At 44.8% G+C, this 13,790-nt stretch overlaps 1 protein-coding gene across 3 annotated transcripts in view; it reads left to right on the top strand.

Annotated features, from left to right (window-relative positions):
- Positions 1–349: 349 nt before the first annotated feature.
- SNX31 (sorting nexin 31) overlaps positions 350–13,790 on the top strand; it is a 72,937-nt gene continuing 59,496 nt past the window's right edge. For 2 of the 3 annotated variants that reach the window (XM_025922887.2, XM_086695297.1), the window contains exons 1-3: positions 350–512; positions 624–698; positions 11,392–11,506. In XM_025922887.2, coding sequence (XP_025778672.2) covers positions 447–512; positions 624–698; positions 11,392–11,506 — 256 coding nt within the window. In that variant the 5' untranslated portion in view covers positions 350–446. Of the gene's footprint in view, positions 513–623; positions 699–11,391; positions 11,507–13,790 lie in introns of those variants that run through there. The other variant, XM_086695298.1, reaches the window with a different exon arrangement.

Below are 13,790 nucleotides of genomic sequence, written 5' to 3' on the forward strand. Positions count from 1 at the left end.
TCCCCCGGTGTTGGGGGCGGGGCAGGGGAGTCGTTACTTGCTTGGCACTGGACAGGACATCTATGTGGCTGGAGCAACGATTTTAAGCTTTTGTGGGTTCTGATGAAAGTCTGAAGACCACCTAGGACCTTCTCCCCAGAAGGCTTCTAGCGATCCACCCGCCCACGCACGATTTTCCCGCCAAGGAGCCGGGAGAGGTCCACACACCCGTGTCGAGCCACTGGCAGGTCCGGCTTCTGCGAGCGCGGCTCCTCACCTTCCCGGGACGGACCGCTGGGCCGGAGCTGGGCGGGGACCAGGGGGCGGTGCCAGTCCCGCCCCGGCCGCCCGCTGCGGGTCCAGACTCGCCCTTGCCGCTGCAGACCTGCAGCCCTCTGCTCCCCGGAGCCCGGACTCGCCGCCGCGGCTCGGCTTGCCGACGGCCCTTCCCCACCCCCGCCAGAGCCATGAAGATGCACTTCTGCATCCCGGTGTCCCAGCAGCGGCCGGACGCGCTGGGGGGCCGCTACGTGGTGCGCTGGGGACCAGGGGTTGATCGGGCGGGGAGACGGTCGGCGACGTGACGGGGCGAGGGCTCACCTGCTCGCTCAGCTAATCCGAGCCGCTCTGTCTCCGTGTTGCAGCTGTACTCCGTGTACCTGGACGGGTACCTCTTCTGCAGGGTGCGCTACAGCCAGCTGCACCGTTGGAACGAACAGGTGAGCAGGCTCGAGGCAGGTGAGGAAAAGCGCGCCCCAAGACTCCGGACCTTTTGAGCGCTGCAAGCCCCTAATCTGGGAAGCGGGGTTGGAGTAAGGATCGATTTGGTAACGCTCGGCCTACAGCTCCGTTTATATAGGTTACCGCTCCTAACCCTCTGCAGCTGGGAGGTGAGGGAATTGGCTCAGGTGATTCTCCCAACCGCTTTCCAGCCCAGTGATTGACCCCCAGCAGCCCCCGCTGGCAGGGTGCATTTCAGCTCTTCCCCAGCATTATGTCCCCGTTCAGAATGAGCACACTAAATCTAGACGGAGCTATAGTTTTAGGAATCTTGTACATAGATCGGTATTTAATTTTCTCTCTCCCAGAGTGTCTTAGGCTTCTTTGAAAAGGTGTGTGTATTTTTGTTTTCAAATGAGTGTATTTATAGGCTTCGAGTACCGGCAGGCTGGAAACCCAGGAAGCAAATGACTGATCAAGACCGGAGGCCGTTTCCCACTATAGTTTCTCCCTCTGATGTGGGGCATTTTCTTTGCGAGGCAGCCTGATTTATTAGCATGCTCTAAAGGGTTTTATTGTCCTAATAAGGAAGAGTTCCAAGTCTCCAAAATGGGTTAGAGGAGTAAATGAAAGTTTGGAAATAAAATTCACCCTCCCTCTGCCTCCATGCATGTTTTCTTTTTCTTTTTCTTTTTTTTTAATCTTTATTTATTTTGAGAGAGAGACAGAGTGTGAGCAGGGGAGGAGCAGAGAGAGAGGGAGACACAGAATCTGAAGAAGCCTCCAGGCTCTGAGCACAGAGCCTGATGCAGGGCTCAGACTCACCCACCGACAGTGAGATGGTGAACTGAGCCAAAGTCGGACGCCCAGCCGACTGAGCCACCCAGGTGCCCCGTGCATGTTTTCTTTTTAATTAAAAACATTTGGGGGCGGGGTTGTATCCTGATTTTAAAGAGCATATATAGGAAGGAAGGAAGGAAGGAAGGAAGGAAGGAAGGAAGGAAGGAAGGAAGGAAGGAAGGAAGGAAGGAAGGAAGCAAAAGAGGCCCCTGGCTGGCTCAGTCAGAAGAGTATGTGACTCTTGATCTCAGGGTCATGAGTTTGAGCCCCAGGTTCATTGTAGAGATTACTTAAACAAAACTTACAACAACAACAGCCAAGAAACAAACTTGCCCAAGCAACAGCTATTTGGGGGAGAATCCTTCCAGGCAATCTGGGTTTCTAGCGAGCATAGAACACATTTCCTTTAACTGCCTTCTGTTGAAGGACAGGTCTCAACTCCATGTTTTACTGTTGCAAACAGTGCAGGGATGCTTCTTGGCTCCCATCAGCGGGCGCTGGAAGAAAGTCCATTTTCCAAGGTAGGATGAAGTTTCTTTGGACTCCACATAAAAGAGCTTTAATGTGCTCGTTACCTAATTCGTGTGGTCATCTCTGAGTTGCTACCGCCTGCTGAGGTGCCTGTGCCCCCGCAGGTGCTCAGGAATGACGGTTGGCTGACTCCATGAGGAAGGGCATGGATTCAGACTTCTGCAAGATGAGCGGCTACTTGTGACCAAAATGTGTCTGGGGACTTGGGAGGACTGCTGAGGTAGGCAGATGGAGATCTGAAGGGAAGAGAAAGTACAGGTGTGTTTGGCACTTGGCGGAGGAAGTTGATGTGTGAGCCCGATAATCCGCCTTCTGTAACGAGGGGTGGCCTTGGGCAGGCTGCCGTCACAGTGTGAAAAGCAGGAGACGGCCGTGAGGAGCAGGAGGGTGTGGAATTGACTGACTGCTTCCTGACTGGTCACCTCACCTCTTCTCTGACCTTCCATTTTTTTCATCAAATAATAAGCAAATAGGTGGTTACGGGTGTCAACTTCCCAGAGTACTTGTGAAGAGTAGGGGCCATTTTCTCCCGGAGCCTGGCACATAGCATGTGTTCAGTTAAACACTTACTGATGGAGAGGCTTGAGGAATTCCTGAACCTGGCCCTCCTTAACCAACAGACTCGGGAAAATGCTCGTTTTCAGAAAAACTAAGACCTGTCAAGTCTTCGTAGGTTCATAAGCGGAGCCATAAAGTGAGTAGACTTTTATTCTGTTTCGGAAGCCAGGGAAAACAAACTGTTAGTACAGTGGACTCTTAAATATTGAAGAGCCACAACCTGGTGCCCAATTTGGGGGTACAGGGTAGATATTAATTAATACTTCATATTTGTCCCAGATTTTTCAAAATCTGAAAGTGGAGATTTCTTTATCCAGTTTCCAACTATCTTATACCTTGCAACTTATCCTTTTCCTTGTTTCTACAGGAACGACTTCATTAAAAAGAAAACTACTTAGAACTTAGGTGAATATTGGTATTATTAATTTAAAACAGCAAGCAGTTACTGTGTGTTAAGGTTGGCACCAAGAACTTTGTATGTAAAAGCACGTTTCATTTTAATAGCGCTATGAGCCAGGATTATAATTAGCCCCATTTAAACAGATGAGAAAACTGAGGCACAGCTTGCCCAAAGCCAAACTGCTAGTAAGTATCAGAGCCAAGATCTGATCTCCAGTACCTGCTCCGACCCATTAAATTTTGTGGTTTTCTTACTACAGTTAACAAAATAAATTGTATCAGTAAAACAATGGAGTCTTAAAGTAACAAGCTTTTACTCTATTTGGGGATAACATAATAAAATCTCCCAATTTTCGGTGTTCAGTGTGGTGAATTTTGGTAAATGTATATGTTACTACCACCACAATCAAGACAAAGAACAGTTTTTGCACTCTGCATGTAAGTTCCCTTGCCCCTTTGCCCTTGGTAACCTCTCCCTCCACCCCTGGCCCCAGGCAACCAAGATCTTTTTTCCGCCAGAGTTCCAGGCACGGGATTTTATTCAGGCTGCCTAGCAAGCCTCTGTGGGGTCAGCAGGGCACTCGTCATCATTAATCAATCCTGTTGTGTAGATCGTCTGAGTAAGGTTGCCAGATTTAGCAAATAAAAACACAGGCTCCCCAGCTAAATGTGAATTTCAGGTAAGCAACAAAGAAGTTTTGGGTCGAAGTAGTTCTGTGCAGTATTTGGGACATACTTACGTGGGCGTCCTGTGTTTTGTCTGGCAACCCGAAGTCGGAGACAGAACGTTTGAGGGACGTCTCTCAGGCACCACTCAGCTAGATTTTGTTCTTCTTATTCCACTGAAGATGTGAAATGGCTCGGAATTCTTAATCTGATTTAATACAAAAATACTATAAGTAGGAAACAAAACAAGGCCCCATCTGTGTGTGGGTTTGGTATTTTTCCCAGGAAGTTCTGCATCCTGGTAGAACAGAAATTTCACCTTATAGAATTAACTGATTCATTCGTTCATTTATTCTAAGTTCCCATTAGATGCCATGCACTCACTGTGGTACATTCAGGGCAGACGGCGCTTCAGCACGTGGGATTTTTGGCTTTAGGTATTGGATTTCTGTTTTGTATATTGGATAACTTTGGGATTGAGGAGAGGCACCCGCCCAGGTGAGGTGGCCCCTGCTCTTTCTCCGCCAAGTTGCGTGCAGGCTAACGCATAGAAGACTGAACTTGGCTGTGCTTTCGAGATGTCGGTTGTGAATGGTGCCCTCTGAAGTCATCGCCTGCAGGCTCGTCCCTCGGTGAGCTTCCTTCAAGGTCTGGCAGCTCGCCCCTCCGCTGTTGAGTGCTCCTCATCTCTCTGCCATGTGAACTGCTTGACTGACTTCTTTCTGTGCCTTTGAATACATAAAACCGGTTGGATTTATGCCCCGCTCTTGCCTACACCCCCTTCCTTAAAGGGATTTAAAGAGACCTGTGAAGGAAACGTTCAACTGGCTCATTTTGACCTACTGTTAAGGATGAGGCCATCCTGTGTAAGTGACACTGGACTCTACGAAAAGGATGCTTGCCTCTTTGCAAATGTTCTGTTAGTATCAGATACGGCAATAGGCACGAGCCACAGAATCTTGCAAAGGATCCTTCAGTGGAAGGCTTGGTGAGCCCGTATCTGCTGATTTAGTTTTCCTCCCTGCCAGCTGCTGACCCAGCCCAGCTCCTTTCTTCTCTCCCTACTCACATTCTCTGTCTCAGGTTGGCCCACTCATAACCTCTATCTACCTCACTTCCCCCTCCTGGGCAGACCCCCTGCTTTCTGGCCCACTGGTTAGCGACCAGCCCTTTCTCAAGACCCATCTCAAGCCTCACCTCCTCTGGAAAGTCCTCCTCGATTTCACAAGATGTCTTTCTCTGATTCCTGTTTTACTTCGTGTTCAGATCTTGTCATATTCCTCTTTTCGTGCAGATATTTTGTTTCCCCTGATTAGTTACAAAACCCAAATATTTAAATGAAGGAATGAATGAGGACCGTTGGCATAGTATACCCAGCACAGAATCCTTCTTTAGTAGATGCTCAAAAGAGATCTGGTGGAGGAGAAGGCAGGGGAGAAAGGAGGGAGAAGGGAGAAAAATGAGGGGGAGAAGGAAAAAGTAACGAAAATCCACCACTCAGTAGCTCGTAGGACTTTGGTTAAAGTCACTTCGTCTCCCTGAGCTTCAGGTTACTGTGATTGTCACATAACCTTGATATAAAGGTGGCAGGATGACAATGTTAATGGTGACGATGATCATCTACCTCACAGGGCTATTTTGATGAACAAATGAGATAATATACAAGCTCCAGGCTCATGGTCTTTGGTACCAGATGCCGCTGACCAGATTGCTTTGAACTGTGGCCCTAGATCCGGTAAATCTGGGGTTTTGTTTCCAAGGGGCCTTGGAGAGGCAGGATGGATGAGTCAACATTAGAAACTGACAGTAGAAAGGATGTCATTTGTACCTGTAATTCCGATTGTCCCGGGTGACCACTTCGGAATAAGTATGGGGGGGAGGGGACTGGAAGTGCATAAGCGGGGAAAGGGGTGATATTTTCCACTGACCGGTAAAGTCCTGTTCATGTTGAAAGACAGAGCTGTGTGATGGAGAAATGGTGCCGGAGTTTGTGCTGGGATTGAAAATGTATATTATCTGAAACATGGTCTTTCGAAAACAAACAAACACCCCAAGCAAACAAACACATCTCATGATAAAAGAATAAAAGAGGTGTGTTTTCCTTTCAGTATCTGAACAGGTTTTGGAAAGAGTGTTTGGGCTAAACTCTGATGTCAGGTAATCCTTAATATGCTACTGGTTTTAATAGCTAAACTGTGTGCTCTCTGAGACCAATAGAAAAGGTTATATTTTGACGGAGTTGAACTTGGGGAGTCAATGATTGACTTTTGGCAGACTTTACTCAGTCTGTTATATGTTTATCTTCCCTCTTAGACCAGTATCAGAAAGGGGAGGGGAAAGATTCCTTGAGAAGTCAGCTCAGGTTGTGAAACCTGCTGGGAGAGTTTTTGTGCTGTGATGGGTACTAGAACCTTAAGTCTCGGTGGCTTTTCCCCCAGTTCTTGACCTTGGCATAGGGGCTTCCCCAAGATGCTCTGCTGCTGGTGGAAAACCCAGGCGGCTCTGGTGGCTCAAGGCTGCTGTGATTCAAACCAATTTGGGAGCATCTTCGACATTTATGAACACATGCCTAGGGAGAAAATTGCCTTTTAAAGATCGCTTAATCTGTTAGCTAGGAAATAATTGCATGCAAAGAAGACGATTTTCTGCTCTTATTTAATGGAATTAGCAGAGATAGGGTACATAAATCCCAGGTTGTTTGAACAGCCTTGCTTGGGATGATGCTCCAACCAGGGTGTCTTTGGACAGTGTTTGGCATAACAGGAAAATGCCTTGAATTAAAAAAAAAAAAGGATTGTTGCTATGATATTTTATGCTAACAGATTTAAAGGAGGAATGGTTGCAAAAGTCGATGGCTACAGGGGTCAGGCAGGTAGTTTAAATGGGAGGTGTGAGTCAGGTGAGAGGCAATGGGAAATGGTGGGAACTGCTTAGGCTTCCTCGGCAGATGATTACCTGAGGAATGTGAACCCAGTGGTTCCAGAACCTCTGGTTTTTCAGGAAGCCAGAATATCAGGTGTTTTTCTTTTCTTAATTTTTTTAACGTTTTATTTATTTTTTTTTTCGAGAGAGAGAGAGCGAAAGAGAGCATGCGTGCGAGCAAGCAGGAGCGGGGCAGAGAGAGAGGAAGACACAGAATCCGAAGCAGGCTCCAGGCTCTGAGCTGTCAGCACAGGGTCCGACGAGGTGCTTGAACACACAAATGTGAGATCATGACCTGAGCCAAAATCGGACGCCGAACTGACTGAGCCACCCAGGCGCCCTTGTTTGTTTGTTTTTTAAATAAACTTTCTTTTTGTGGACCAGTTTTAGATTTACATAATAATTGCAAAGATAGTACAGAACATCCCCATATATCTTTGCACCCAGTTTCCCTTCTTATTTTCCATTAGCATGGAGCGTTTATTACAGTTAAGGAACCAATATTGATACATTATTATTAACTATAGCCCACAATTCAGTTATGCTTCTTTATTGTTAACCTAATGCCCCATTTCTGCCCTGGAATCCCATCTAGGACACCATATTACGTTTATTGTCGTGTCTGCTTACACTCCTCTTGACTGTGTCAGTTTCTCAGACTTTCCTTATTTGTTTTTTTTTTTTTTAATGTTTTTATTTATTTTTGAAGGAGAGAGAGACAGAGCATGAGCCAGGGAGGAGCAGAGAGAGAGGGAGACACAGAATTCGAAGCAGGCTTCAGGCTCTGAGCTGCCAGCACAAAGCCCGATGCGGGGCTCGAACTCACGAACCACAAGATCATGACCTGAGCCGAAGTCGGACGCTCAACCGACTGAGCCACCCAGGCGCCCCAGACTTTCCTTGTTTTTAATGACCATTCCGAGGAGCACTGGTCAGTGATTCTGTGGGATGTTCCTCTGTTAGGCTCTGATGTTTCTCATGCGACCAGGCTGGGGTTATGGGTTTTTGGGAGAAAGATCACAGAGGTCAGTGCTGTTCTCATCACATCACAGGAAGATTACCTGCCATCAACATGACCTATCACTCTTGATGACTACCTTGATCACTGGGGTAATTCCAGTGGGGTTATACTTCAATACTGCCTTAGTTTTTGTTATTTTAGTTGTCCCATATCTGGCCCATGGAGCTCTCTGAGTTTGCTTCTGTGCCTCTTTGACATGCACCCACTGTTGATTTGTGGTGGTGGTGTTGTTTTGAGCACTTTCTTGTTTTCTGGTGCTACAAGATGCTCCAGATCCCTCTTATATATCCCCCGCTTCAGTCCTAAAAATCAACTATTTTCTTCATGGAGTCCTGGTTGCTTTAGTTGGAGCAAGAGAAACCAAGGAAAATGTGTGTGTGTGTGTACATATCTATAAATATTTCTATATGTAACCTTCTGTATCTATGTGAAGCTATGAGTTCCTACCAGTATCTCCAACTCTAATCCATCACCACATCGATCGTTCTGGCCTACTTCCCTTATCTGAAAATCTTCACGCCAAGAGTAAAAACCCTGACCCCCACCACCTGCCACCCATTCACTTAATGTATCTTACCTATAGGCAGTTACTAACCTTTCTAGATACTAAACCAATACCGTCTGGTAGGACTTTCTGTGCTGATGGAAATGCTCTTCGTCCATTTCAGTAGCTACTGAATTGCAACTTGCTACTTTCAAATACTATTGCGTGTTTGAAAGGTGGCTGGTACAACCGAGGAACCGAATTTTAAATTTTATTTCCTTTTTGGGGTACCTGGGTGATCCAGTGGGTTAAGCGTCCACCATTGGCTCATGTCATGATCTCGCGTTGTGAGTTTGAGCCCCGCATCCGGCTCTGTGCTAACACCTTGAAGCCTGGAGCCTGCTTCCGATTCTGTGTCTCCCTCTTTCTCTGCCCCTGCCCCACTCGTGCTCTGTCTCTGTCTCTCTCTCTCTCTCTCTCAAAAATAAATCAACATTAAAACAATTTTTTTCTAAGGTTTATTTCATTTTAATGAATTTAAGTTTAAAAGTAAGTAGTTCCAGGTGGCTGGCGGTCATCCTGTTGATTGGCACAGCTCCAAGGCCATTTGAAAGATCCTGGCTTTTCCTTGAGTGAGATAGGAAACTATGGGGGATTTTGAGTGGGGCAACGGAGTGACCTAGCTTGCATTTGCAGAATATCACCTTAGATGCTGTATTAAGAATAAACTGAGGGGCACCTGGGTGGCGCAGTCGGTTAAGCGTCCGACTTCAGCCAGGTCACGATCTCGCGGTCCGGGAGTTCGAGCCCCGCGTCAGGCTCTGGGCTGATGGCTCAGAGCCTGGAGCCTGTTTCCGATTCTGTGTCTCCCTCTCTCTCTGCCCCTCCCCCGTTCATGCTCTGTCTCTCTCTGTCCCAAAAATAAATAAACGTTGAAAAAAAATTAAAAAAAAAAAAAAAGAATAAACTGAAGGGGATCAAGGGCAGAAGCAGAGAACTATACTCTTGTATAGTTTCTGCAATAATCAGGCAAAGAGGGGACAGTGGTTGGGACCAGGGTGATGGCAGTGGGGGTGGTGACACGTGGTTGTATCCTATTTTGAAGTTAGGGCCTGTGCAAGGTGGATATTCACCAGATACACACTGTGTTTGTGACAAAGGCCATGGAGTTAAAATTCCTACCCGTTTGTTTCTCTTCGATCTGCTTTCATTTTCTTTAAGCTACTGGCTACGGTAAGAGAGCTTTAGCCCGTCTTCTCCAGAGGCACGATGTTAAAACCTGATTTCTGACTAGTTTCCTTTCTCATAAAGAGAATGCTGGCCTCATCTTCAAGCTGCCTCTGTAAGTGCAGGGCTGGAATGAAGGAAAATGCACTTTGGTTATCTTAATTTAAAACATATTTTTGATGCATCTACTATTAGCTTGCATAAAAATAGCTGCCACCGTGATCTTGGATCCATAATTGGGTGGGTAGATGGGTAGGAGGATGGGAAGGACCTCACTCACTGGGTTCCTACTGGGGTCATATGTTAACTTTCTGGGAATTTTATAAACAGTCTTTTTTTTAAATTTTTATTTATTTATTTTTTTTTTTAATTTTTTTTTTCAACATTTATTTATTTTTGGGACAGAGAGAGACAGAGCATGAACGGGGGAGGGGCAGAGAGAGAGGGAGACACAGAATCGGAAACAGGCTCCAGGCTCTGAGCCATCAGCCCAGAGCCTGACGCGGGGCTCGAACTCACGGACCGCGAGATCGTGACCTGGCTGAAGTCGGACGCTTAACCGACTGCGCCACCCAGGCGCCCCAATTTTTATTTATTTTTGAGAGAGAGAGAGAGAGACAGAGATACGGTGAGAGTAGGGGAGGGGCAGAGAGAGAGGGAGATACAGAATCCGAAGCAGGCTCCAGGCTCTGAGTTGTCAGCACAGAGCCTGGCATGGGGCTTGAACTCACAAACTCGTGAGATCAGGACCTGAGCCGAAGTCAGACCCTTAACTGACTGAGCCACCCGGGTGCCCTGATTTATAGGAATTTTATAAACCAGTACTGCACAATAGAAATATAATGTGAGCCACATGTGTAATTTAAAATTTTCTGGTAGGCCGATTAAAAGATTTTTAATAATAGTTATTAATAAATTAATTTTATTTAATCTGGTATATCTAAAATATTACCATTTCAACATATAATCTGTATAAAAAGTTATTAGTGAAATATTTCCCTTTTCTTTTTCTTTGTACTAAGTTTTGAAGTCTGGAATGTATTTTATTTTATTTTTTTTAATTTTTTTTTTTCAACGTTTATTTATTTTTGGGACAGAGAGAGACAGAGCATGAACGGGGGAGGGGCAGAGAGAGAGGGAGACACAGAATCAGAAACAGGCTCCAGGCTCTGAGCCATCAGCCCAGAGCCCGACGCGGGGCTCGAACTCACGGACCGCGAGATCGTGACCTGGCTGAAGTCGGACGCTTAACCGACTGCGCCACCCAGGCGCCCCTGGAATGTATTTTATACGAACAGCGTGTCTCAGTTCGGAGTAGCCACATTCTGGGGGCTCATTAGCACTGGCTAGTGGATACTTTATCAGCTAGCGTGCTGTAAACCTCTGCTGTTATGTTCAGATTTGGTGGACGTGGGGTAGGGGAATTAAATTTCTAACTAGCATCATTGGTATCACAGATTCTACTGGGGACTGAATCTGAGAAATACTATATGGTGGAAGGGGTGGGCAGTCTTGCAAAAACAAATGAAAAATTACAACGTATCCCAATCTACCAAACTCAGACTGGAGATGTCAGTCTGTAGTATGCCTAACAGCATCGTTGGAAACATGTACTGAAATAAACTCCTTGAGAAAATCAAAGCATCCCCTTTTCTTCCTCTTGGCCACCAGGCAGGGGTGATTTTAAACGAAGTACTAGAGGTGCGCCTGGGTGGCGCAGTCTGTTAAGCGTCCGACTTCAGCCAGGTCACGATCTCGCGGTCCGTGAGTTCGAGTCCCGCATCAGGCTCTGGGCTGATGGCTCAGAGCCTGGAGCCTGTTTCCGATTCTGTGTCTCCCTCTCTCTCTGCCCCTCCCCCGTTCGTGCTCTGTCTTTCTCTGTCCCAAAAATAAATAAACGTTGAAAAAAAAAAATTAAAAAAAAAAAAAATAAAAAATAAACGAAGTACTCGAGTGAGACTTGCCGTAAGAGGAGGCTTTGGTGTCTCACCAACCTTGCATTGGAGGCTGTGGGCCTGAAGTGTGTATTTTCTGGATCTTTCAGCTGAGGCGGATCTTTGGAAATTCCCTACCACCCTTTCCGCCAAAGTACTATCTCGCAATGACCGCATCCATGGCTGATGAGAGAAGGGACCAGTTGGAACAGTATTTGCAGAAGGGTATGTATTTGGATTTTATTTTTACAGATTTGTTGAGATAAATTCACCCATTGAAAGTGTACAATTCAGTGGTTTTTAGCGTATTTGCAAAACTGTACAACCAGCCACCATGGTCGAATTTGAGAACATTTTTGTCACCCCCAAAATAAACCTCACACCTATTATCAGTCACTCCGTATTCCTCTCCCCCACCTGCCTCTATCACCCCCTATACTAATTTCTGTCTTATATATTTGCCTTTTCTGAACATTGTATATAAATGGAGTCATACAAAATACAGCCTTTGTATTTCGTTTTAAAAATAACTTTCAGATTTGCCCTCGGGTGTTATGTGTTGGCTTTGATTGTAGAAGTCACAGACATATTACCTGGATTCGACTGAAATAGAGGAGGGGTGCCTGGGTGGCTCAGTCTGTTAAGCTCAGGTCATGATCCCACAATTTCGTGAGTTCCAGCCTTGTGTCAGGCTCTGTGCTGACAGTGCAGAGCCTGTTTGGGATTCTCCCTCTCTCCCTCTCTGCCCTTGCCCCCCACCCTGAGCTCTCTCTGTCTCTCTCAACATAAATAAACTTAAAAAAAAAAAAGACTTTTAAAAGGGGAAATAGTATATATGCAAAATATTTTAAAAATAGAATCTGTCCAAAGAGTATACAATGAAAAGTGCGTTCCCTTCCAGCCTAGACCCCGAGGCTTCTAGAAGTAAACGTCATTACAAGCGCTTTATGTATTCCTCAGAAACAATTTTTGTATTTACTGGTGTGTATGCATATCTCTGTTAAACACAAATTGAAATTTATTCTATACATTTTTCAGTGATTGATTCTTATAAACTTTATTCTGAAAGAATTTCTGACTTCTAAAAAGGGTGCAGAAATAATGCAAAGAATTTCTGTATATTCTTCACCCAGATTTCCCAAATGTTAACGTTTCATATTTGCTTTATCATCCTCTCAATTTCCTGTGTGTGTGTGTGTGTGTGTGTGTGTGTGTGTGTGTGTGTGTGTATTTTTTTTTTTAATGCTTGTGTTACATACCCAAGCCACTTTACACTTAAATACTTCTGTGTGTATTTCCTAAGGTCAAGGACATTCTCTTGTACAATCACGGTATAGTTATCAAAATCAGGCAATTAATGTTATCTAATCTAGAGACCTTTTTCAAACTACACCAATTATCCCACTGATATCCTTCACAGCACAAGGAAAAATGTTTTTTTCTTCTGTAAGTTGTTTTTTCCCTCTTAAAATCTATATTTTACAGGTCATTCTAAGTCAGAAATGATAGATTTACTTCATTATTTCTCATGGCTGCACACAGTTTTTTAAAGATAGTAAATAAAAATTCTAGAGGTCATCTATTTCCCATATGTCTTTTGTAATGGAGAATATACCTCTTTTAGACCCAGTAAATAAGCTTTTTCAAACTCAAAATGTAATATCTACTGAATTTTTATTCTCTCTTGGCTTGATTTCTAATGTCTTAGTGAAATATCCTTTTTGAACCACTGGTCTTTTCACAAATGATCACAGTGCCTAAGGGGTTGCTTTTGTAGGCCTGGCCTTTGTCCATTTGTCATCAGGATAACTCCTGTATCCTCTAGCAAGGTAAAGCAAGGAGACAACGCAGCTCAGTGATGTGACTAAGATTTGGGCTCTGGAGTCAGAACTACAGTCAAATCCTAGGTTTGTACTTCATTAGCTGTATGACCTGAGCTTCTGTCTGATAAATGGAGATAATATTTACCCCAGAGTTTGTTGTAAAGATTAAAGGAACTAAAATACACAAAGTGCTTAGCAGTGTACCTGGTTCTTAATAAATACCAATTAGATGAACACTTTTTTCAACAGCTTTCCCCATCTCCAAGAGTCTATGCTAACAATTATGTTAATTTGCATTTACACCACATACATTCCAGAAAATAAGACAAAGGCTTTTTTTCCCCCACTCTAAAATTGCCTCCCTTAAAAAAGAGGGAATATGTTTTGTAAAAAGTCTCTCATGATTTTCTTTTAGTTACTTTATTCTGAAAAATGGAACATTGTTTGGGAAAGGTACAACTCAAAATGACTTCAGTCAGTGCTAGTTGTAAATGCCGGTAGAAGTTATGTGATGAAATCATTTGAAACGTCAATAAAAGAAGAAAAGAAAGAAAAGGAAAGAAAAGAGAAAGACATCTGACCCAGAGTTAGTAAATAGATAAGTGTAGCTAAAGCACAGGGCCCAGGAGAAGCATTACAGCAAGGAGGGTTAAGAAATGAGGAAGCAGTCTGGGAACGACCTCATG

This window comes from Puma concolor, chromosome F2 (genome assembly GCF_028749965.1).
Source record: "Puma concolor isolate L17-30 chromosome F2, mPumCon1.1.hap2, whole genome shotgun sequence".
Taxonomy (NCBI): domain Eukaryota; kingdom Metazoa; phylum Chordata; class Mammalia; order Carnivora; family Felidae; genus Puma; species Puma concolor.